Source organism: Micropterus dolomieu, linkage group LG23 (assembly GCF_021292245.1).
Source record: "Micropterus dolomieu isolate WLL.071019.BEF.003 ecotype Adirondacks linkage group LG23, ASM2129224v1, whole genome shotgun sequence".
In the NCBI taxonomy this organism is placed as follows: Eukaryota; Metazoa; Chordata; class Actinopteri; order Centrarchiformes; family Centrarchidae; genus Micropterus; species Micropterus dolomieu.
In genome coordinates, this window is record NC_060172.1 from 32,922,809 (window position 1) to 32,947,675 (window position 24,867).

The 24,867-nt window shown below is 40.4% G+C and overlaps 1 protein-coding gene across 5 annotated transcripts in view; it reads right to left on the reverse strand.

Annotated features, from left to right (window-relative positions):
- Window positions 1-17,204, reverse strand: part of LOC123962742 (myb/SANT-like DNA-binding domain-containing protein 2) — a 57,934-nt gene extending 40,730 nt beyond the window's left edge. Inside the window, exons 1-3 of one of the 5 annotated variants that reach the window (XM_046039024.1) lie at window positions 17,055-17,204; window positions 16,700-16,850; window positions 16,144-16,268 (exon numbers count right to left, since the gene is read on the reverse strand). In XM_046039024.1, coding sequence (XP_045894980.1) covers window positions 16,144-16,176 — 33 coding nt within the window. In that variant the 5' untranslated portion in view covers window positions 16,177-16,268; window positions 16,700-16,850; window positions 17,055-17,204. Of the gene's footprint in view, window positions 1-16,143; window positions 16,269-16,344; window positions 16,414-16,471; window positions 16,588-16,699; window positions 16,953-17,054 lie in introns of those variants that run through there. The other 4 variants (XM_046039022.1, XM_046039021.1, XR_006823049.1 and 1 more) reach the window with 4 other exon arrangements.
- Between the last annotated feature and the right edge of the window lie 7,663 nt (window positions 17,205-24,867).

The following is a 24,867-nucleotide window of genomic DNA, read 5'->3' on the forward strand; positions in this document are numbered from 1 at the left end:
GGGGGGGGGGGGTGCAGGTCCCTCTGCACGGCAAGATGCTGCGCTATCTGATCAAGACCCTGCTGCAGATGAACCTGTTCACTGACAACATCCGAAACTCGTCCAACAGCAACGATCTGTTCTTCAACGCCTCCCTGCCCTCATTCAACAGCTCCCTGCTTGACTGGGGAAACTTCACCGGCTTCAACGGTAAGCGCAAGGAATTTGCTTTTGCATCCTCTCCTCCATCCTCCTCCCCTGTTTAACCCCCCCGCCCCCCGTTTGTCTTTGCCTTCTTCTCCTGACAGTCTGATGCAAGAGGACACACGTTTTCTTGAAAAAGACTGGAAACACTTACAAGGGAGTGTCTTTTGTGATGGTAATGTGGAGTTGAGCCGGGGAGGGAGTTGAAAAGGGAAAGTGGAAGGAGTTGTCATGAGAGTAAATCTCATGTGAGGTGATTGGAGATGAATGGGTGTTTGAAATCAGAGGAGGTGCTTATGACAGATTAAAATCTGCTGCTCTCAGACCACATATACTGTCACATGCATAATGAGTTTCTAAGAACTTATGGTGACAGTTGTGAATTATACAGTAACATTACTAAAAGCTGATTAGAGGACTAAAAATATAAATAAATGATAAAGATAAAGTCCCACTGTTTAAGTCCCTTGCTTCCTGATTTTAAGATTACTAAAGCTAAATTGATGTAAGTCTAAATGAATTAAACTAGGAATAATTGGAAGACTTTAAAATTGGGCAGGATGATCAGCCCTCCATGTCCATCTACAGCCACGACTTGTGTCCTTGAGCAAAGTATTGAACCAGTACTTGCCTCAGTACAAGTCCCTCTGAAGATTACTGTCAGAAAAGAGTCACAAAAGGTAAACGGATGAATTCAGCACAGTGGTATCACACACTTGCCAGAGTGTTTTGTGGGCTGTGAGTAAAATGTGACAGAGAGACAGTATTACCCAATAACACGGTCTATTTTGCAGAAGCATGAGCGGCACCCTGCTTGCTCGGTTAAATGAAGCTGTCTGCTGTCAAGCACGACGGACTGGATGAGCTGTCACATCTCCTTAACTTTTGCCACTGGGCTTCTCTCTTCCTCTCTGTCAGTGATAAAGCTCAGTCTCACAGCACTTGTCTTGGTTTTGCTCCGGGTGGAATTCACAAAACCCTTGTTTTTTTATGGCTGTGTAGGGAATTTTTGGTTTTTACTGTGCTTCTGCCCAGGCTTATTATCATGGTGTAATGAGACGTCCCTGCTGTGCTTTGCTCTAACGTCAGGGTTGTATATACTGTATACATATGTAAGTGTGTGTGTGGTTGTCTGTGTGTCTGTGCGTGTGCGTTTGTACATGTGTATAGGGTAGAATTAAGTCAACAGATCATCTTGATGCCTACTATAATGAGCACCCTAGCTTTGTCTCCATGTCAGTGCATACTAACGAAAGCAGCATTCAGCCACACACACACACACACACACACACACACACACAGCCTTGTGTTAATATCTTTGCAGGGATCCATCACTGACATAATGCATTCCCTAGCCCCTTACACCTGACCTTAACCATCACAAGCTGTCGGACCCCACAAGTATAGTGGAACTCTGTTTTTGGATCCCACAAATATAGTAAAACACACACACACACACACACGCACACACACACACACAAACACACTTCCTTCCTTCCTTCCTTCCTTTCATTCTGCCTTTCTGTCTTTGTTTCTTGCCTTTCTTCCTTCTTTCCTTCCTTCCTTCCTTCCTTTCTTTCTGTCTTTGTTTCTTCCTTTCTTCCTTCTTTCCTTCCTTCCTTCCTTCCTTCCTTTCTTTCTATCTTCCTTCCTTTCTTTCTTTCTTTCTTTCTTCTTTCCTTCCTTCCTTCCCTCCTTTCTGTCTTCCTTCCTTCCTTCCTTTCTTTCTATCTTGCTTTCTTTCTTTCTTTCTTTCTTTCTTCTTTCCTTCCTTCCTTCCTTCCTTCCCTCCTTTCTTTCTGTCTCCCTTCCTTCCTTCTTTCCTTCCTTCCTTCTTTTCTTTCATTCTTTCTTTCTTTCTTTCTCTCCCATTTCAATTCCGAGTTGATTTCTCAAATATCCAGCTGCTTCCCAGCTTGTGTCCATTGACTGATGGTTAAGAGTCAGTGAGTGGGGTACTGTGTGCCCTCATTGTGCTGCCTTGTGTGGGTGTGTATGTATGTAGGTAATTGGTGTGTATTTTGTCACAGAGGGGAGTGAGGTTTGCCTTTTGATGAGTGGACATGGGCGTGAGGGGTAGATTTGATTTGCTTCTGACCCCCCACCCACCCACCCACCACCACCTTCCCTGCCTGTCCTGATAACCAGCTTCAAGCAGCAGCAGTGTTGGCTGTATCAGTAATGCTGACTTTATAGCTTCTCTTTCACTGCCCTCACACTTCTATTTCTTTCTTTCTTTTCATCCCCTCTCTCATCCACAAGCTCTAATGGAGTGTAGATTGAGCGCTGTGTTCACCCCGAAGATCTATAGCAGCCCGATGAAAAAGTAAGCATGAGAGGCGAGTGGGAACAATGAATCTATTGAGAGGAATCTATCTGGTGCAGAGCAACACAGACTGATCGGCTGAGAGATAGACGTGCCTCGTGTGCCTCTGGCTTCATATTCTGTGACATATAAGCATAAAGTTCTACTAATCAGTGATCAGTGAGATAAAGTATAGACACTTTTTCCATTGTAAACTGGTGAGAAGAAAATGGATTGACGACATGGAGAGAATGAAAGGCAAATAATGGCATTTAAATGTCCCCTTGCTACAGACATCAATATCGCAGTTTCTTGAAAAAAGCATATCCAGCTATTTTACTATAGGTCCATTGTCATCTTTGCCTGGATTTAGATTGGTACCCCACATATTTTTATTGCTATAATAGAGATGTATTTCACTGGCCATTATGTGCTGATTCATCAGCGGGGTTGCTGTTGGTCAAACCGTGGGTATCCAGGCGAAAAGCTCAATAGCAAGGCAGTGGGCGGACAGCTTGTGTGGGTCGACCTGGGCCTCAGAGGGAGGCTCACTGGGAAAATCAATGCAGCCCGATAACCAATTTGGGAAATAATGGACAATTCACTCCAACACAGCACTATAGTGGACGGTCGGAGCCTGGCAAGTTTATCTATTAGTTCTCTCAGTCGTTCGCTTTCTTTCTTCCTTTATCGGACCTTTTCTGATTTCTCTATTGACAGTTTCTTTAGGGATTTATGCTCTGCAACTGACGCATGGGCACTGACTATTACCTGATTATACCTGACCAGCAATGAAGGTTGATTAAAGGGAACTTGGATCTCGGGAATGTAAAATGAATGAATTAAAATGAAAAAAGTCATTGTATGTTTCTATTGACAATTATCAATTTCTGTCTATGGACTGTGTATCTGAAAACAAAAATAAGTGAACTTCTTTACAACTTTAATTTCCCCATATACAGACCCCAACTGTGCACAAGTTAATTGACATAATTACTTCCCAGGAATAAAATATAGATAAGATATATAAGAAACACATGAGAGGGGCATTTTTACTTTATGCAACTATTAAGTGAATTACTTCAAAATGTCTGTTGTGTGATACAGCTACAGTAGAAATGACAGCCCAATTAGCTTCTCTAGCTTTCCACCCACACACCCTCCTCTCACACGCTCATTTGTGCTCTGGATGCAACTTCTGGCTGTGATGATACATTCAAAATCCATAATAGACTGCAGAATCAATAGGTGCTAAGACACGTGCTCTCAGGTGCACTCACCAGAAACAGAGCTTTGAAGAAGAGCTTTGGCTTGTGAATTGAAGGAATTGATTAACATTTTATATCAAGTCAATATATCAATATATCAAGGAGTCATGCCACACAGAGAAGCACGGTTTAGCAAGTTCATTTTTTTTCTGCTTTTGTTCGCTGAAAAATGGAAATTACTATTACATTGTCTGCTGTTTAATCAATAAAACCTCAGGTCAAGTCCATCTTTAGGATTCTGTAGATGGAAATTAAGGAGAGAGAAAATAATCAATATGATCATTTCCACATATAATTGAATAATAATTTAATAGTATTTTATTAAGTGTTCATGGAATGATTGTCAGATGAACTGATGTGTGTGTGTGTGTGTGTGTGTGTGTGTGTGTATGTGTATGTGTATGGGTGTGTGTGTGTGTGTGTGTGTGTGTGTGTGTGTGTGTGTGTGTGTACAAATACTCATAGGCATCTTTGCATTTAGGCAGCTGGAGATGGCGATGTCTGCTGCTGTTGTATGTGTGTGTGTGTATGTGTTGTAATTTATGGGTCCTAATGCGGCCATTTGTCCCTTCATGGAGGTCAAGTAGGCTCCCCTTTGCTCTATTCACCATAAATCTGCCAGGGAGTCATTAACGCTGTGTGCATGTGTGTCTATGCGTGTGTGCATATTTACAAGCTAATTACTTCTAAATATTTCAATATGCAAATCCCATAAAGGTGCCCCCCCCCCCCCCCCCCCCCCCAACACACACACACACACACACACACACATGCACATCAACCAAAAGTGATTTTATTTGTGCAGAAGCAGAGCTGCCTGCAGAATCTTTATCAGTGCAGAACAGTTATTCATACAATCAAGGCTGTCCAATTTGCACACTGCTGGAGACATGCTAAATTCAAAAAGAGGCTCTTGGGACTGAAGGCAGCCACCCTGGTGCCCTGACGCCCACCAGGAGCTCTGAGAGGAGGGTTTAACTTCTTTTACCGTGGAGCCCTGAGGTGGTTGTTTGGTCCTATTGGTGCTTTCAGGCTGAAGCCGTGTGAATCCAGACAGTATCTGCAAAGGGCTGTGGACCTATAGCACAAAATTATGCCAACTAACTAGAGCAGGCATTGCTCCTACTAGATCCACTACTTCCTTGCTGCTGTATTCCTCAGGTATGCACTAGGAACGGCTGGCTGTAAGAAATGCATTATTAATTGATTTCTAGGGAGCATTTGGGAAGCCAAACATCTTTATTCGTAGCCCAAGCCATGCACTGGGAACCACCAGTTGTCTCCCCTCCTACTCACCTCAGCTTAACTCTGCCATCTCCGAAAGCCAACCATTAGTCAACCACAGCTGTTGCGTCTCTCGGTAACTCACATACACTTTAAACGTGGATGCAGAAATGCACGGAGATGCACACGAAGTCCACAGGAATGCAGACACAAACACTGTTTCACCTTTGGACCCCACGCTTCCTGTCAAAACTGGTTCCAGCTCCAGCGTGACGTCTGGATCATTAAATGTGACCTTTTTCAGCATGCTGATGCTGATGCTGGCAGTGTGGCTATGGCTGGGACTTTGTAGTGGGCTAAAAAGAGAATGTCTGATGACCAAACTATGGCGGAGAGCAGGGGGTGGAGGGATTTGAACCCCCCGCAATGGTAGCATCCAGCCAACACAAAGCCACTGTTCTGGTAGGGGAGAGTTGGGACTTTTCACACACAAGCCTTGCAATGGACTCTCCCATGATGCTCAGTGGACCCGTTTTTGTTGCAGTCCCTTCATTGTTGAATACCAGATACAATGTAAATCAATAGTGGTGATCACTGAGTAGTACACATTTGTCAATTTGTTATGAAGACTAAACTTGCACCTGCAACTGTGTAACTGCCACTTTCTTTATTTTTGATGCCTTTTATTCAGCTGACGTGTTTTTCAAAATGTTGACAGGTGAATCTAAGTCCCGGCAATTTAACGTGGTCACCTGACGTTGACAGATGAATTCAATTAACAACCTCTGTATCTGTATCATCTCTGATATGAATGGAAGCAACTGATGGTGTAAAACATCAGTGCACTATGGTCCAGAATAGTCAAACAGATCAGCCAACTCAAGTGTGGTTGCAAACGCTTCTCTCAGTCACATGCACATGCATCCTGTTGGCACAGCTACTGCATGAACATCATGTGAAAAGCTCTATATTTTATTTCAGAAAGTAGATATACAGTATATGGTGGAGTATTTGTGGAATATGTGAGAAAAAGTTATTCTCCTCCATGATATTCCATGACAGGGAAGCCTTCACATTCGATTTATGTTTCTGTGATGGTACCCCAAATATAATAAAGCATTTGGATAATTAAGTCATTTAGAAATCATCCCTATTAGGGATTTAAATGAATCAATACAATTTCAAATATGAACAGATCAGTCAATACAAAACACATGCCGTACACCATACGACGCGTGGTGCCACACACACACTGCAAGTCACTCTCTATAAATCCTTTTAGAAATCACAGAAAGAAGCTGCTGATTTTGTCTCATGATCATCAGATTACTGCAAGATCTTTGTTTTGAGGATCAAAAGTAATCCAGTTGATTGTCTGCACAGGGACCGCTAGTAGCACAGACATTCAGTGACACTCATCCAGATAAAGCTGTTTTAGTACCTACCTATGATATCTACATACACAAGCTCCACCCACTCCAGATGTTACAGATACTTTTGTGAAATACACAGATACAGATAGTAGCTTTACCCCTAGTCCATATAGAACCTTATATCTTTTACCAAAACAAAGAACCCCAATGGGAAGGTGCTAATAGTTTTTATGTTGCAGTCTGCAGTCTGACCTGTCGCTGAAGCAGTTATGTTGAGCTAAATGAAAGGATGCGGGTGGAAGAAAGGGGAACAGCGGATTATAGTTATAATTGATGTAGTGGTAAGTAAAAAGACGTCATAATCATCATCATCATAAGGCAACAGCCAAGAGTAAAACCAAAATCAAAGCAAAAATTTTAGCAAAAATGACGATTTGTGAAGTAAACCCTCTGTCCTATTCCCAGTCACATTTGGTCAAACAAAGATTACATCCTACTGTTCTTATTTGACAATTTTAGGAATCTTCAGCTGTGTCTGTCGCTCTCTCCTCATCTGTTTTATTCTCCTGCCTCTCTGTCATTCATCGTGCATTCCTTTATCCTCCCCCTATTTCACTCTACATTTGCCCACTCCCTCTGTCTGCCAGACTTCAAATTTGTTCCAATTCGCCTTGATCTATCAGAATGGATGTTGCATAAATAGCATCGCCACATTGTGTGAATGCACAACCAAAGGAAAATAGAAAATAAAAGCTAGTGAGTGCCTTTGTATCTGTGTGTATGTATTGGTGTATGACAGCATCTTGATAATGAAGGATGAGAGCCACTGCATATTCACCTCTTCTCTTTCTCCACCCATTCTGTGCTCCTTCACCTTATCCCTCCATCTGCACCTCCCATCTTTCCCATTAAGAAATGTCCTCAGTCTCTTCCAGGAGAGGATGAATAACATCAGGCGGTGCTCAGCAGTCCAGCTAGGAGCCCAATTACCGTCAGATCATCTCAACGTATTTTCAGCCTTATCAGCTTGAGCCTCCTCATCACGGTTTCCATCAAGCACCGGCCTGCTGCACCCCTGATAAGGTTATCATCCACAATTTCACTTTAAAGCCCCAATCTGTAGCTACAGCATGGGGTCTTCTGTTGAATCATTGCCCCCCATCTACTAGCTTGAATGGACCATTTGAGCTTTTGTTATCCAAACAGTTCCACCAAAAGTTTTTTTTTACTTTGCAAAAGTGGATTTAGATTGGGTACATTTTTATCTAATGTGCGAGATAAAACACTATTTGCAGATACATCTGAGATTGTTATGATACCAAAAAGACTTACTTATCATTAAATAATATTCAGCATTAGAAACAAACTTTATTCTTTTTGATTCTCCAAGCAAATAAGTATATCTTTCACATTAGGCCTGTTCAAAAGACATTTTTTTTTACTGTGTGTTCCATGCTTAGCCCCTTGTGTCTCTGATAATATGCAGAATTATGTACATAACCGAGCAGGAATGGAAATTAGGCAGCATCTGTGGCGAAGATGAACACTGAAGGGGAAGGAGGAGAGAGAGGGAAGGGCAGGAGAAGCTTCTTTGTAAGCAGGAGAGAGTTCTGCATATGGTAATAGCAGCTTGGACAACTTCCTCCATCACTGAGAGGATTTCTCCAGGTGGTGAGCACAGCCAGATTCGATGGTGATGAAGATATAAGACGGTGGTGATATTTACTCATAAGGTGCAGTATACGAGCAGGGATTAGTATCATGTATTTGCTTAACAAAAAAAAGAAGAAGCATGGATCGGGGATATGAAGGAATTATAATTGTCATTGTGAATTGTTCAATTGCCAGACTGTTTGTGGGAGGAAGAGTTGAGGGAAGCCACGTAGATGAGTGTATGATAATTCAGTTTTGTTCCTGGGGCGGCCATTCAGGTGACAGAGTTATTGGAGTGAATGAAAATGATGTTCTTTTATGTTCCCTTTCAGTTTTTCACCGAGAGAGAAGCTGGCTGTCTTCATCCCATTCTGCACTTTAGAACCATTTCACAAAAGCTGGTTTATCATCATTTTCTTTTCCTTTTGTTCTCCTACAACATTTCATACAGATCTGCTTTCTTAATGGCATGTCCTGTGCTCTCTACTGAGATATAATCAGCATCCAAAGTGAGAAAAATATTCTCTTTCACGGAAGAGCCTGTCTGGGCATTTCGAGTGACAGTCTTTCCCTGTCAGCTATGCCAGAGAAATTCTACATAGCAAAAAGCAGTATGTGCCATCGTTCTTCTGTATCATTGGCTGACTGTGACAGAAATACAGCTTTCTAGCTAACGTCCTCTCATTTATCAACATGTTGCACCTCGGCACCCATCGAACAAACATCTAGTTTACCAGCATCATTTTGCAGGCTAGCTAACTAATTAGCTCGTCAACTGTAGCACAACGAACAGTTGAAAAATTTACCTGCAAATGTCGACATCAGTCAGTTCAGTTGCTGAATGGTGTAGTCTGTATTGTTTGATACCACTACTGACAAAATACTGTAATTTCTTAGCTTGTAAGCTGCAGTGAAAAGCACATTTGTTGACATTGTGTTTCAGTGCCTCTGCCGTCTGAGCTCTCAGTCAAACACACTCAGGGGCTTGGAAGATTAAGGCCTGGTCACACCAGCATTTAAAACACCAAAATACAGTCATTTCAGTGGTTCACTTGCTGGGTTAAAGTAAATAATTGTGAACTCTGACAATGGCAAATTCACGCCCTTGACCAATAGCAAGCCATCTTGACAGAGAGCCAGGAAGTCCAGAACAGAGGAAGCTCGTAATCTCTTAGCAGTGTTTCACCAAAAACAAAGGTTTGCACAAATGAGACAAGTCATGAGACAGGAGTCAGTGGTACGTATACATTATGTCTTTTGAATAAAATGTGTGCACTTATTGTCCTGTTAGTGACCAAGATAAGTAACTTGTATATGCATTTTGCTGTGCCACTTTCTGATGTGACCCAGCCTTAAAGCAACTGTTTAGATGCATCTCTAATTAAATTTTTTCCCTTTCACAAGTAAAAACATTAATAATAAATTTTCTTTTGACTTTTTGATTTTAAAATCGGAAAAAGGGGTGACTTTTGGAAATTTTGTTGGACTAGCCAAGATCCTAGAATATTGCATATAGCATTATTAAACATTATACTGTAAATAAAACCGACTGCAGTGAAGCCTCTGTCTTACTCTAAAAACTTATTAGTGTTTTTCAAAATGAAGACAGGAGTTATGGAAATAAAGATTTTTGTTTTCAACAATTAAACAAATGTTTTAATGGGTTAATGACATTAAGATGCAGAATGTTTAAATCAATGAAATCACACAACGCTTGCCTGCACACTGCAAGCACACAAGTCAAAAAAACAGAGCTTTGTCCTCAATCGATGCCTCCATAAATTATCCACACTTTCTATTCTCAACAACTCCCGCTTCGGTATGTTAAAGAGGCTGACTGCACCATTCATCTGGGAGCTCACATACACGGAGGAGGTCAATCAACATGAGGGGTTAAGTGTGCTGATGACTCAGGGGTCACCAAGAGAGGTCGTAACCCTTAACCTAATCTACAAACCCCCTAACCCTTACAACATCTTAACTGAGTGAGCGTCCTCTGTAGATTGAGTGTGATGACACTGTCCTTTTGTTCATCACATCTGCCCTGCACCATTGCTATTCCAGTCAGTGCAATTACTTATGAGTAAGTGTCAGTACTGTCCACTTCACGGCACATCTATGCATTCACTGTAGCCACATGTAGTTTGAGTGGGATTAAAAAATGTAGCTGAAAGGAAAAGCACTGATGTACTTGATATAAAATGCCTCTGTCATAACTAAAACATTACTTTCCTGAAGTCAGATATTGCATCATGATCGTGGGCGAATAGTTAAATTTGTATGCATAGCATTTTCCTCTTACGAGTAATGACTTTTTGCCTATGTTAGACAAATGGAGTTAAAACAGGATTGCTAAAACTGGATGCTTTGAAATACGTGGAGTGAAGATATGAAGTGTTTTTTTTTTTTTTTTTTTTTTAAAGTGAATTGATTTCAGAATCTGGTTGTGGTTGTACAAGTGACTGGACTGTTGGTGCAGTAAAATTAACATTTGAGTGGAAGGACTTGGTTACATCCCACATGCACACACAATACTTACACATGTCAGTGTCAATATAGAAATATGCACATCTAGCTGCCTCTGTATTATTTCTTTCTCTTACACACACACACACACACACACACACTCACATGCACACACGCATCATTATACATATAGCTGTCTCCAAAATCTATTTCACATCACAATCCCCCTGCCAATTATCTTTTGAATCCATTGGTGGGAAAGAAATGACAACCCTGCAGTGTCAACACAATTGGTCATGCATGCCTATGAATACAAAGATATCAAAACAGTGTGGCGAGTCCAGATCATGGTGGCTTTGTGTCATATACCATAATGTGTTCTCCTTCTGTTACCTTGAATGTTTTAATCATGGGTGAACATGCCCAGACGTGTTATGCTCAACTCTTTTCATAAATGTTCACAATTATCAACAAAGCTGCAAAATAAGTTATTTTTTTATTTTCTACTTTTTGTTTCCATTATAATTTCATTTACATAATTTAACGAATTCATTTTATTTGTATTTTAAAGTTGTTTATTCCTACTATTTCTGAGCTCACACAGAAGGAGATAGTAAAGCATGCCCTCTGTATGGCTCTGAATGATATGTTTCATGTTTTTATTTGAAAACACAAGATTCCACCATGCAATATATATTTACTTGAAACTGCCAAGTTCCTTTGTTTAATGGCATTTTTTGTTGAACTGTATCACTGTTTCCTTCTCCCTTTGTTACACTTGTTGTTGTTTTTCTCTTTGCATCTAATTGTAGACTCTTGTATAAAGTAATTACAACCAGAAGAATGACTGCTATTTTAATAGTTGTTGTACTGTTAACAAAATTCATCAATAGACAGAAATGAGATTCAGCAGTAACCCATCCACTGTATGATTTGTTCATTATTATTTGATGCATGATCTCAATTTATGCTTCAGTGTATCTGTCATGCAACATGCCAATATTGATTCATTAGCTGTTACTGTATGTGTGTGTGTGTGTGTGTGTGTGTGCGTGAGTGTGTCAAGAGAACGCTACCCATGGGCTGCAGCAGAAATGATCACGAGGCAATTACTGAGTAAACACTAATTAATCAATACAGTCAGTCTGAGCCCTACCCTGACATGCCATCATCCGTGTGAATGGGTGATGAACACAAACATACACACGTGCACAAGGCAAAAAAGCCCATAATTGGATTGAACAGAGAAAATATTCACTTCTCCTCTTTGTCCATTTCAATTCCTCCTAATTATGTGCTTAGAGTGATGTCTGCAGAATATTCAGATTTTGACATTTATGACAATGTTGCCTGTGTAGGCTGAAGCCACATATGGACAACTAAATGTAAAAGTCAGACTTTGGGCTAATTAAAGTTACTGTAGACTGTCAAGTAAATGCCATTTGAATTTTATTTGATTTAAACGTGAAAAAATTAAGTCAGACAAATATTTGATAATATAGAGATATTATTAATCATTGTACACCAACACATTAGCATGACTCTCTGAACGACAGGCTATTTTGCTTTGCCTTCATTCCTACCTATAGACTACCAGGCAGAATCCTCAGACTCAAGGAGTCTGAACACAAAACAACAGTAAAGGTGGTAGTGGTACAGACATCAATAAAAATAAATGGTAGTACTAATAATGATAACATTATTAATGATAATCACAATATGACTATGACAACCTTGGCAAATAAAATAAGATTCCACTGGGACTAAGTGAGACTATATGTCATTTTATAATTTGAGTGAACTGACCCTTTAATGGTATTTTTATATTTTATATATCTACTGGTCATAACAAGTTTTTACCAGTAAAAGGTCATGCTTATACAGTATGTTTGATCACGTTAGTCACCAGCTAATGAATATATGTTCAAGTGTTAGCAGTCAGTTATCAGTTAGAACGACATAGATGATGGTTGTGTTTGTTGTTTTCATTATGTAACAGGTCGGTTTATTGAGCCTGTCGCTCAAAAACTTTGCATACTCCTTCAATACTGCAGCTCCAATTTAATGATTAACCTAATCTTCAGTTACAGACCAGGATAGGTGGAGGAAATACCTGACAGGGTGATCGTGTCAATAAACACTTGTTGAGCATGTCATATGTGAAAAGCCAAAAGAAAAAATAAAACCAGACCGTTACTGAGGATGACGACGGTGGGGGATTTTCTTGAACAATGAGGCCAGTTTGTATTTTACAGAGGGGGTCAGTAAACACACAACCTGTAAAACAGATCATGTAAGAGTAGATGAGCATGGAGGATCAGAGGGGGACCAGCTGCACTCAGGTTACATTGTGGATTGATACCACATAGCCATTTCTCTCAAGGAGCGAATGATGACTCCAGTTTCAGCGAGATTACACTTTTCTGAGGGAGGAGCAGAATTTTAAAAGAAAACTAAACACAGTGGTTTTCAAGGAGTCTTTCGTGGGTTTTAAGGGAAATACGGAGTACTTTCAATAGAAGTAGTGACATAAAGCTGTGAATGGAAATATTTCATTCTCTCCAACTCTTCCTCGCTTTATGTTCTAATAAAAGAAAGGTTCACTTTTCCCCTCTCACAATGTTGTGCTTTCCGTGTATGTCCTTTTTTTATATTCTGACTTTGCTACCTGAAATATATGTTTATAGAATATACTTTATGTTCATATATAGTATCCTCTAAATCTCAGGATAATGATGTAGATTTTTGCAATCTATTCATCAACTTGCAGACTTTGTGGAATGCCATCAAAATGCCACATTACAATAAATTCAGAATGATGATTGCAATCAATTTTATTTACATAGCTCTTTTCTAAACAAAGAGAAGTAAAATCAAACAACAAAAACATGGAACAACCGGGTAAAGGTGGCTTTTAAGAAGTGTTTTGAAAAGATGCTGCGCATTTCATCAGTCTGAGATATTCAGTAAGTAAGTTCCAAAGTGTAGGGGCCTGGACCTTAAAGGCCCGCTCACTCTGCGTAAGATGAGGTGAAACCTGCTGTAGATCATTGGAGATTGCCTTATCAGAAAATTAATGAGCCTGAACATGCACAACCTTGAATGCTATCAGTAAAATCTTAAAATCTATTCTAAAATTCAAAGTGTTTTTCTCCATCAAACAACCAAAAAAAAAAAAACCTCCTCATGGATGTGGATGCTTTTGTATTTGGTAACCCTGACATGGAAAGAACAGAAGACCTCTGGCCTTACACACTGACATATGAATCATCACAGGACATGAACTGAAAGAAAGATGAACAGAGGCAGGATGAGTGACTGTAACAGTACAGAGGGGCAGAAACAGCGTGACTACTTGCACAGAGTGTGAAAAGTGAAGCGAGCGTGTGGCGAGGGCCACAGGGCAACAAGGGAGACTGACATTTTCAGGCACTTTAATAAGTGTATTAAGATTGGCAGCTCTACTTGCCGTTCACCAGCCTGATTACCATAAAGCTATTTATTAGGCTGATTTCCCAGACTGAGTGGAGAGAAAGGAGCGGAGGGGGTCGGCGACATGGGGGAAGGCTGGCAGAAGGTTAAGGGCATGTCGCCATGGAAACAGACTGGGCAGGTAGCGGGGAGTGAATTGGAATAGTGGACGTCTGTTTACAGGTGGAGGAGAGTCACAGAGCGCGGGGGTTAGCGGTCAGAGGTGATTATCAGTTCCACTGTGCAGACTTTTAAATCACTGTGGGGGGTTTTCATAATAAAAGCGAGATCATGGTGGCATCTGTTTTTGTGAAAGGGAATTATGCTGTGACTCTTACAGGTGGGTAGCAGAGCTCCCAATACACCCAATTTACTATTCGCGCACACATTTCACATGCAATTAGTCTCATTACAGCAGCTTAACATGCACACAATCGCAACTCTAATCTATGGACACCCCCTCACACATGCATGAACACTTCCTGCAGGTCTTCATTAGCACTAATCAGATTCTTGCTGCTGCCCACAGCGGGGGCCACTGACACCTCTTTGAGTGCAGGCTTGTCCACGCTGCTCTAATACTGCTCACATAATGAAGAGGAGAAAAAAAAGCACAATGGCAAGTGTGTATGTGTGTGTGTGTGTGTGTGTGTGTGTGTGTGTGTGTGTGTGTGTGTCCGTGACAGCCTCCAATCATTCCTTACAGTGCAGCCATTATAACCCACCACCTTGCCCTGTACAGTAACATGATGTGTAAATAGGTTATGTATAGCCACACAGTGTGAGGGCTGAAAACAATCAGAAATGCAATTCTCCAAATATTGAAGTTTATAATCACATGTTACACTATGTACTCCTTGTAAACACTTTATTTCCATAATTTCTGCTGGATACATTCCCTTCAGGGTAGTGATTATGTGGTTCATTTAATCATGAAGAAGCTTATAGGAATAGTGTTTCAGATAGACATTTTTATCAGCTCATAGCGTACAAGGTCAGGTGGGAGTGTGGCTCATGAACACAAGACATTCATATGCTTTATGCAAATGACAGGTCATTAGATAATCTCATTAGAACTATCTTTCAAAAAAGAAATTGCATGCTAATTCTCTGCCATTACCTTGATACCACTTTAAAAGTTGAATTATAATTATGAAGCCAGAGTGATTAACAGCACACATGCATTCAGTCTGTTTTTTGTTTATTTTATAATGATGCTCAACAACTGCCACTAAGTTATTATGACTAGTGTTTCTGTCCCTATTAGTCCAGGGAGAGCTGAAAAGGCTCATATTTAGTGTGCAGGTTTCAGAACAGATACCAGAAGTTTGCATTATTTAAATACCAATAATGTATGGATAAAGAACCTAGCGTGACCATGAGCACAGAGACATAGAGTCATGCAGGCAGGAGACTGTAGCATAGTATATTAAGTGTGGATGTGGATGGTTAATATATTACCAATTAGCTATTAATTACAAGTTCTGGTTTGCCAGATTTGGAGGAATCTCTTTAACTGGTTCTGAAGGGAGAGCTCCAAAGTCCAAAGATGATGTCTTCAGGGTCATTTTTTGAAGTCCAAACTGATGTTTTTGGTCATTCTAAACTGAAAGTCTGCGTTACATACTGTGCAGGGAGGGTCTAATGGTGAACGGACTGTACACATTCACTCCTGCCATGGATGGAACATTCATACACACACACTCAAGGATATTTCGACATGCAGGCTGGAGGAGCCAGGGATCGAACCACTGGCCTGATAGTGATGACCCGCTCTATCCTCCTGAGCCACAGTGCCACACACCCCCTGTGAAATATGCTATTATGATGCATTGTGGAAAGTGTGAAATATAATGTTTTATGGAGATAGACCCATACTAATGCACAGCACATTTCACACAGTTTCAAGCCAAATAAACACAACATGAGAAAAAAGCAGATAACAAGGTTTTAAGTCTGCTGTTAGAGGAGGTCAGAGTCAGAAGCTCCAATAATAATAATGATAATAATAATGATAATGATAATATTTAAGTTCTAAAAGTAACGAATGGACACAGATATTGTCTACAGTTTGTCTATAGTTTGAACCTCTCTCTTACTGTATAATGCATTTGACAACTCTAAACACCAGGCTGAAGACCTTCACCTTTTACACACAGAGTCATCCAGGGAGAGTTTACAGGAAGGTTACTTTGTTTACCTCTCTCTTTCCCACTGGTCCTGTTTGGCTCATGACTTATTTATAGTAATCGATGCAGCTGGATCCTTCTGTTGGCCGTGGAACTGAAGCAGCTGGCCTCCTGGCTGGACTTTGTGTGTGTGCGTCTGTAAGGGTGTGTTACCACATTAATATAATACACTTTTCTACATTATTTTGACTGGCCCAGACATACATTATCACCTTCACATTGACACCATCTAATTCTTGTTCCTTGACTTTGAATTCACTCACATCACTTGCACTTATGTTGCATTGGACAAAAGCATCTGCTAAATGAAATGAAACATCACATGATCCACATAGCACCTAATATTAGAATCAATTTATTAAGAATACATGAGTTGAAATACATAGACTGCGATGGATTGGCGACCTGTTCAGGGTGTACCCCGCCTTTCGCCCAATGTCAGCTGGGATTTTTGTCTGAAATTTTAGACACGGACAGCTTTATAAACGCTGAATGTGATCTTATGTTCAAATAAAACCAGGTGAGAACAGCAGAGTAAGACAAGCAGCTGCGTGAGGCTGACCTCACCATTTTGAAGACGTGTTTCCTGAAGTCCTGAAAGGGGTGATATCATCGCCTGATATCACATCATCAGACCTTGTGCTGCAGCTGTGCTCACCTTGACACAAAGGCACGAGCTGCTTTGTGAAGACTCTCTAGGTGGCAAAGAAGAGCGCGGCTGCACAACATGTCATGAGTCAGTGCAACGTGACGTCACCTCTCATGTACGCAAACACAATTGATGCCTGGCCTTGGGTTTGTTAGGAACAAAGAGAACATCCTGTTCCAAATTTAAATAATTACTGAATTTAAAATTCTAATTCTGGCATGAAAGTAAAGAATCAGTTGTTGGCTGACGTTAGCTGTATTGCACACCGCTTACCACGTATTGTTAGGATGGATTCATCTCAAATTTAAAACAAAGTTGTGAGGCCCTCTGGAAAAAGTTGAACCTGAAATAAACAGCCTCCCTGCTACAGTGTAGGCTACGAGCCAGTCGAGAGCATTATGTACAAAAGCAATGCTTGTGTGATTGCCAAGGTGTTTGGAATTTGTTGAATTCAAAAAAAAACATGAAACAAAATGCCAATATTTAAAAATTTTGAATCAACATAATATTATGTATTCATTTCTTTATTCATTAAGTGTTATGTTTTTCATTCCTTTGTTCAGTTACTTCACTATGCACATGCAGATGAAGGCAAAATATCAATGTAATGTAATGTTATTTTTCAGTGAGGCTCTAAAACCAAAACAGTTTCCTTTTTTCCCAAAGTTTAATTTCAGCAAGTGATAATATCTTCTGTCAAGGTCATTTCACTTGAGCCCGGTTGTTTTGTTTCTTGTTAGAAAATGTCTGGTATGGTGCTGATTAAACACGTGGAGAGAGAGAGCTTTTCTTTTGTTTGTTTGCTTCTGACCACAGGTGTCCTTATATAGCAAGTTGTAGGAATATGAAAAAGACAGAGAAGAAAATGAGAACAGAGTATAGATTAGAAATATGTAGTGAAGAGAGGAGTATGGAGTCACGTTGCAGTCCCTCCGGAGCGCCTCCTCCAGGGGAAGCACAATTAGGATGCGTGCCACAGCATTTACGCCTCCAATTAGCAGCAACCTCCCTACCTGGGGAGCAAAGAGGATCGACAAAGGCAGGGTTGGGGAGGTGGCAGGAGACAGGGTGTGTCTCTGCTGTGCCCTTTCATACCCTCTTTTCAGTCTCTCCATCCACAAGCTTTGCATTTGAAAGAGCTGTGCCAGTCAAAAAAAAAAGCCCCTGCACATGAAAGCAAATGTCAGGGGCAAAGAGCGTCTCTGACAGAGCCTCATCAAAGGCAGAGGACTATTCTGATTTTGAGAAACAACAAAGGTTTTTTAGCATCCGCAGTCAAAATCCGCTGTCTGAAGTGGTTAACTTGTATTTAATTTGGATAATGGAACAGAGGAACAATTACCAGCTTAGATTAGATAACTTCTTCTTGACGTTTACAGTCACTCTAACTATGTGTTTGTTAGGGTTAGGGAAAAAACAGGATGGTTCGGGTTTAGTCACAGAATCTGAGGGGTCACAGAAATTGGTGCAACGGCGGCCCTACTGAAACGCTAGTAAAAAGGTTCTGATATATAAAGAGATGCAGTATACAAGAACAAGGGCACCTCCAGTGGATCACAGGAACCTCTGATATGCTGTCAGTCACTTGACTTTAAAATCAAATGTACAATGTGTTTTTTTAAGTCCTACCTACTTTTACCAAATTATTTTTTAAAGTAAAGGAAAAATCCAAACTAAGTTTGACAATAATGTAATATTTTATATACTATATTTTAATTTAGGCCTACATTTAATTATATGTTGTGTGTGTAGCACAAAGGAACTACAAATTCTGTTTTGTCATATGCAGCCTTGTGCTGTATGACTAATAAACAACCTTGTACGTTGTACAACTTTGGGGTACTGCTCTGCTCTAAATCCTACCAAACCTGACTAACCGCATAATACAAGGCTAACAGGACAGGTCATCTTTGACCTACGAGGTGGCATACAGACTTATTTAGTTTCTTAAAATATTATTCACATACTACTGTTACTTCAGATAAAGTCACGTACAATGTTGCAAAAATATTATAGTATGTAGCATGAATCAATGTAGGTCTATGGTTCCATCTAGTGGCCTGATAGGCAAAGCTCACTCTAGCGGCAAACTATATAATTTCCCTGACCTTTTGGTAGGTATATCACTGCTTCTTCGCTCTAAAGTATTCATCCCTGTCCTGAAAGCATCTTTAGTGTGTTTATTTAGTCCTTGACTAATGGTCTCAGTATTCTTCTCTTGAACACGTTCATTACGCCTGATGAAGAGCTTTTGAACAGCTGCTGTGCTCGTTCATGAATACAGAGTAAGCAGGAGGGATAAGGTCCCTTGAGAATTCCCTTGGGGATATCACCCAGCCAGACCGTCCTGTCACTGTAATACTCGTATTAAACACCAGATGTCAGCAACACATCAGTGATGCTTCTACTGGATGGGTCTAATCCATGCCTGCATTGGAACATAAAGGACCAGATAAACTGTCATGAGGCAGTATCCCTCCAGAATGATATATAAATCATTTGAGTGTCATGTACTCTCACAAAATGAGTACAAAACAGGCAGGAAATCCAACTTAATGGTTAAAGTCTTTTCTGGGCTTCATCAGAAGAGAGAAATGGGTGACAACATTTAAGTTCAGGTACAGATTTTACACATTTTATGTGTGCCCTCAAACTATAGTGAAGCACTGCAGTACACATTATTTAAAACATTAAAGTTACTGAAAAGGCATGTTATACATTTTAATAAGTCATATGTGATAAATCAACTGTCATACCCAGTTGATATAACATACATGATTTATTAAAATTTTGTAAAATCTCAGATTTTAAGCCAGTAAATACAGACAAAGTTGTCATAACTTTGTGTCTATCTTTACAGATCGGAGGGAACATTCAGCATCTAGTTTCCTTTCACCTTTGGGTACATCACTCTAGTAATTTCTCTTACTGACAAAAATCACCCATTGTTCAACTAAAAACCATAAATATAATTTATATGTGAGACTGTTTAGATTTTAGTGGAACAGGATAATAGATTTATGGTCTTTGTTGCAGCTTAGAAAGCATGAAAGGGTGTTGTGTTCATGTTCAACCACCAGAGGGTGACATATCTTAACTGTTGTCATCAATAGAAAGTAAAAAGGAGCATTAGATTTGCCTTCTTGAGATGTTAGCTGAAATCTTCGTGTCTTGTGCTATTAGCTTCACAGTGTGTATATTTTGCTCACCTATTTATCAGATGGTGGTTTCCTCATTCATTTGTCTGAGGTTTGGTGGGTTTTGTTGGGTGGCTGTGGCAGGTGAGTGGGCGTCACTGATCTTAAACCCCCTCACTGAGACAGACATACATACCTTCATCCATCACTCTCTCTGGCACACTGACACGCCCCCTCTCCATCTCTTATGGATATGTGTGTTTGCGGGGGCGGGCCCACCGTCCTTTCCTTGTGGAAGGTTGAATGTATGTGTTTGCACCCTCAGCACTAGGTCCATTTATGTTTTATGCAAAGTCTAAATTAAGTGAAGGACAGGACATAATAGCAGCAGTTTCAAAGGAAAACTGTGTGAAAATCCCAGTTTACTCCGAATATCTTTTAGTCACTCTTCAGATTTATAAAGAGGTTTATTCATTCAAGCAATGTGGATGTAATTAAAAAGGTAGTTTAAAGAAAATGATTAGTCATACTAAATATTAAAGAATGACTGGACAGAGTTCAAGTTATACTTTTTATCACAATGTGGAGAAAAATATTTTATCTTTCTTCGTTACTTCTCTGGGCTGATTGCAGGTATTCATCGCTACAACAAGCAAACAAAAAATCCAAGCTGTGTCCTCCTATTATTAAACTCAATGTGCTGGTGGAGGGGGTTCAAAAAACTGGCTATGTTTGGAGGGATTCTTTAACTTCTCATTCTAGAGTTGCTGCTGCATCCTTATTAATCTAAACTACAACTTAAAACTAAACTTCCAAAAGATGGGAGGCAGATAAACACACCATATGTTCACACACCAAATGGGACACCACTGAAAACTCAAACGAATCCCCCAGATTTACAGCAAGAAAATCTTTCCAAACAAGTCTGCAGAATCAGAGGAGAAAATGAACAGCTTTGTGTTTTAACTGATCGCGCCATCTAAAAATGTAAACATGTTCTGTCTCTGTGCAGATGCTCTTATGAAGCCTCTTTCTTTAGAACTTTCTTAAGGAGGTGCCCCAGTGAAATACAGAAGAAGTGACAGCTTGTTGGCTTGTGAGAGCCCAGTATGGTTTGTTTTGGTAATGTGGGACGTGCAGATCAGATGTGCAGGTAATTGCTATAGCTGAGCAGCATCTGCCATCAATGAGCACCTCGGGGAGACTGGGTGCATTCCAGCGGCATCCCCTTCCTCAACCTCACTTAAATTAATTAACACCTCAGAATCTCTCCTCTTCCCTTTTTCACTTTCATTTTCCTCCTGCTCTCTCCTCTGCAGCCGTCCCACTTGCAGGTCTTTTACCTTTCTAAATATATCTTTGCCGTGAGCAATTTTGCCTTCCCAACCCCCACCATCCATTGATTCTCCTCTGGCATTGATCTGAAATCCACTGTCTGTGTGTGTGATTTTGTGGGCTTGTGTATGAGAGCATCTGTGCACCTCTCTGGTTTTGTGTGTATGTGTATGTGTGTGTGTTTTTTTTTGCGTAGGCGTGTGTATTATGTGTGGGTGTTTTAGGTTGAGCAAATGGATTTTTGTGCTTTTGGATGGTTCTCATGTCCCTGTGGGTCTGCTCTCAAGCTCGCATGCTTGAATGTAAACCCTGAGAGAGTCTTTAGACTCTGACCGTTGGCCTCTTATTTTCTTATTTTAGCAGGACACTTCTTTAAATCAATGTCAGTATTTTAAATTTTAGCCTCCCAAAACACAATAGCTGTTTGCTTAGCACATGAAAAGAGCTGCTGGAGCCAAAACGCCTTTTATCTCACAGTCAAATCCCATATCTCCCCTGTTTTAATTAGAGTATTTGTCATTTTAATCACAGATAAAGTTCTGCCTGAGTCAGTTAACCAGTATATTAAATGATTCCACTTTTCTGTTCATATAGAAAACAAAAAGTGAATATATGATGCATATGTTTGGAGGAACTACAGTATGTACCACCATTATTTCATTAACACTGTCTCCAGGTAAGAGTGACAGTGAAACAAAAACAGTACAGGAGAATAGGATGAACTTCCCCCCTCACTGCTTGGCTAGTTGGGGATATCGAGACCAGACACCGAAGGAAGAAATTCGTTTGTCCCCCTTTCCACAATCCTCATCACAATCTTGTCTGAGAGGCAATCGATGCCCAGGCAATATAGTTCTGATATATGCGGCTGCCAACAGGGCGTGATTTATGTCTGCTGTGCTGTGGGTATGCTACATGCACTTGTACCACTGCCAAATTTCCTCACAAGAATAGACTGATAAGAGAAATGAATCTGATGTGCACATTGTTTGGCTGGTGCTCATTTTTGTAAGGTACTCATGTGGAGTTAGGGAAGAGGTCCATGTTTGATGATAGTGATTATCATTAGTTTAACATTTGCTCCGTTCCTCTTCCTTATACTCCTCCTCATGGTGTCTCAGCACAGGCAGCATACCTGGAAACATCAGGGCTCCTCTTCCTGTCTGCAGAAGAAAACATTTGCCAACATTCAGTCTTCTCAATCAACAGCAATGGCTGTTTGGTCACAGTTCCATCGTTATCTAATGGTGTCAGAGGCGATGTATTGCTGCTTGGTGTCAGTCACCTGCCAGCTGCAGGAAGTAACAGAATACACTGACAGGAAATCATCTTTCAAAAACCTGGTACAAGACTTATTGTTGTGTGGATCTTTTATTGACGGCGTCTGTGTTAGCTGCAGCAGCTGTACATTTCAAGCTGGCTTTGACACAGTAAAGACTGTCAAATAATCAATACAGCATGCAAACACAGCCCAGGATGTATTGAAAAACAAACAAAAAAAGAACTGGAAACAAAAACAAAAGTAAACCGAACTCTAAAGGTATTCTCTTTTGAGGTTATGTATGCAGTACAAGAGAAGGAAAGTCCATCATTTCCTTTTCATTCTGTGCAGCAGGTAGGTAAGCTGCTCTTATTAATGGAGTGGGTTGTGTCTTACAGAGTAATACTTCAGTTCCTGAGTTATCCTGTATTCACACTTTTTTTGCACCAGATAAGTTATTTGTTCCCTGCTAGAATTTGCAATCAGAAACACAGTTAACTGCCCTCCTATTTCTGCTCACAATTGGATTACTTCCAGTTTGACTCCAAAATCTATACAGCACACACCTAAACAATCTATTGTAAGCTAATTTACAAAGACTGTAATTCGCAGAACGCAATTATCACACACAACCGTCATCAGCAATTATGTAGAGACGAGGGGAATCATCATACGCTCTTTCATTTTACAATTGAATTGTCCTAATTGCAAATCTATTAATCAATGTCTCAGGCTTTAGTGATAGCCTGTTTTCACTGTTATTTGATTAGTGTTTTTGCAATAATTGTGACAAATTGGAGTTTCCTTTTGGGTAATTAGGTGAATCCAATTTGGCTCTTACTGGATGAAACAAAAAGCTGGAATCATCTGACACACCCGAAACTGTGCTGACTCTGTGACGCAGAGATTTCGTGGGTTCAGTCCTCTCTCCCGTCTCTTGCCATGCTTACATGTGCTGTGCATTCAAGAAGAATTCACCTTGTTAGTAAGAATGACTTTAATGAATTCATGATACTCGTTCCCAAAGTGCAACAGGTCAAGCAGCTACATTAGTCACGACATCAGCAGCAGAGCATACCGTTTCACATTCTACTTTTTTGTTTTGCTACGTTGATGAAAACCCTGGACTCCATCCCTTCATGTTCAGTTACAGCGCTTTCACTGCTTTGAGACTCGCTGTGTGCATGTGAGAAAAACAGATAATGCTAATGAACTGACCAGGTGTTCGGCGTAGGATGCAGGATACAGGAAGGACGGCAGTCATGTGTCCTGGGCTCAGCCTTCCTCCTCCCCATCTGTGCATTCTTCTTTTACATCCTCATGAATCCTCTGCCGCTTCCTCCCCTCCAACACCAAGCAGGAAACAGAAGGTCTCCTTTTCAGCCATTGTCTGCGTCCATACTGCTGCAAAATTCAGCTCCTACTGATGCATTTCTTATCTATGTATAGTTTTAAGGATGCTTTTCACCATTAACCAGCAGCCAAAGAGACACTTCCTGTTTGTTAGTTAGAGGACAACACTGGATGAATAACATCACCTTCTCTGACCACTCCTATTCAGCCTGGAACACATTGTATCCCCTATCATTTTCTAGAAAAAAGGAAGAAAAAAAAGAATAAAATGAGCTTTTTGAAAGGTATTAAATTCCATAATAGATCGTCTTCCCACCACAGAGGTGGTATGTAGTGGATGCACAAATAAATCAATACAACAAAGTGGGCTGTGTAGGGAAGAGAGACAACGGGCTGAAATATTAACCAAGCGCCATAGGAACACAAGCCAAAGCCTATGAAATAGAGAATCCATTATGGGCAAGTCTGGAGTTGTCTGTGGAATTGGATTCAGTAACAGGAAGGAGGGGGCGTAATGCCCGTTCACCGGTTTTATTGAGAACTCATTGCACTGCAAAATTGAGAAGCTGCTATCGATCAGCGACTGTACAGAGAGGGGAGCGCAGACTTAGAAACAGGCTGCGTTTACTAAAGTTATTTTTCTCCGTTCCCCTCAGGCGCTGGATGGAAGACACCCCTCCTCATGCACTTTTGTGTTTACAGTGGGGGAAATAAGTATTTGACCCCTTGCTGATTTTGCAGGTTTGCCCACTTACAAAGAATGCAACGATCTATAATTTTAATCATATGTACATTCTAACAGTGAAAGACAGAATCCCAAAGAAAATTCCAGAAAATCACATCATATGAATTTATTAAAATTGATAACCATCTGATGAGGAAAAACAAGTATTTGACCCCCTGGACAAACAGCATGTTAATATTTTGTAGAAAAGCCATTATTGGCCAGCACAGATGTCAAACGGTTTTTATAGTTGGTGACAAGGTTTGTGCACATTTC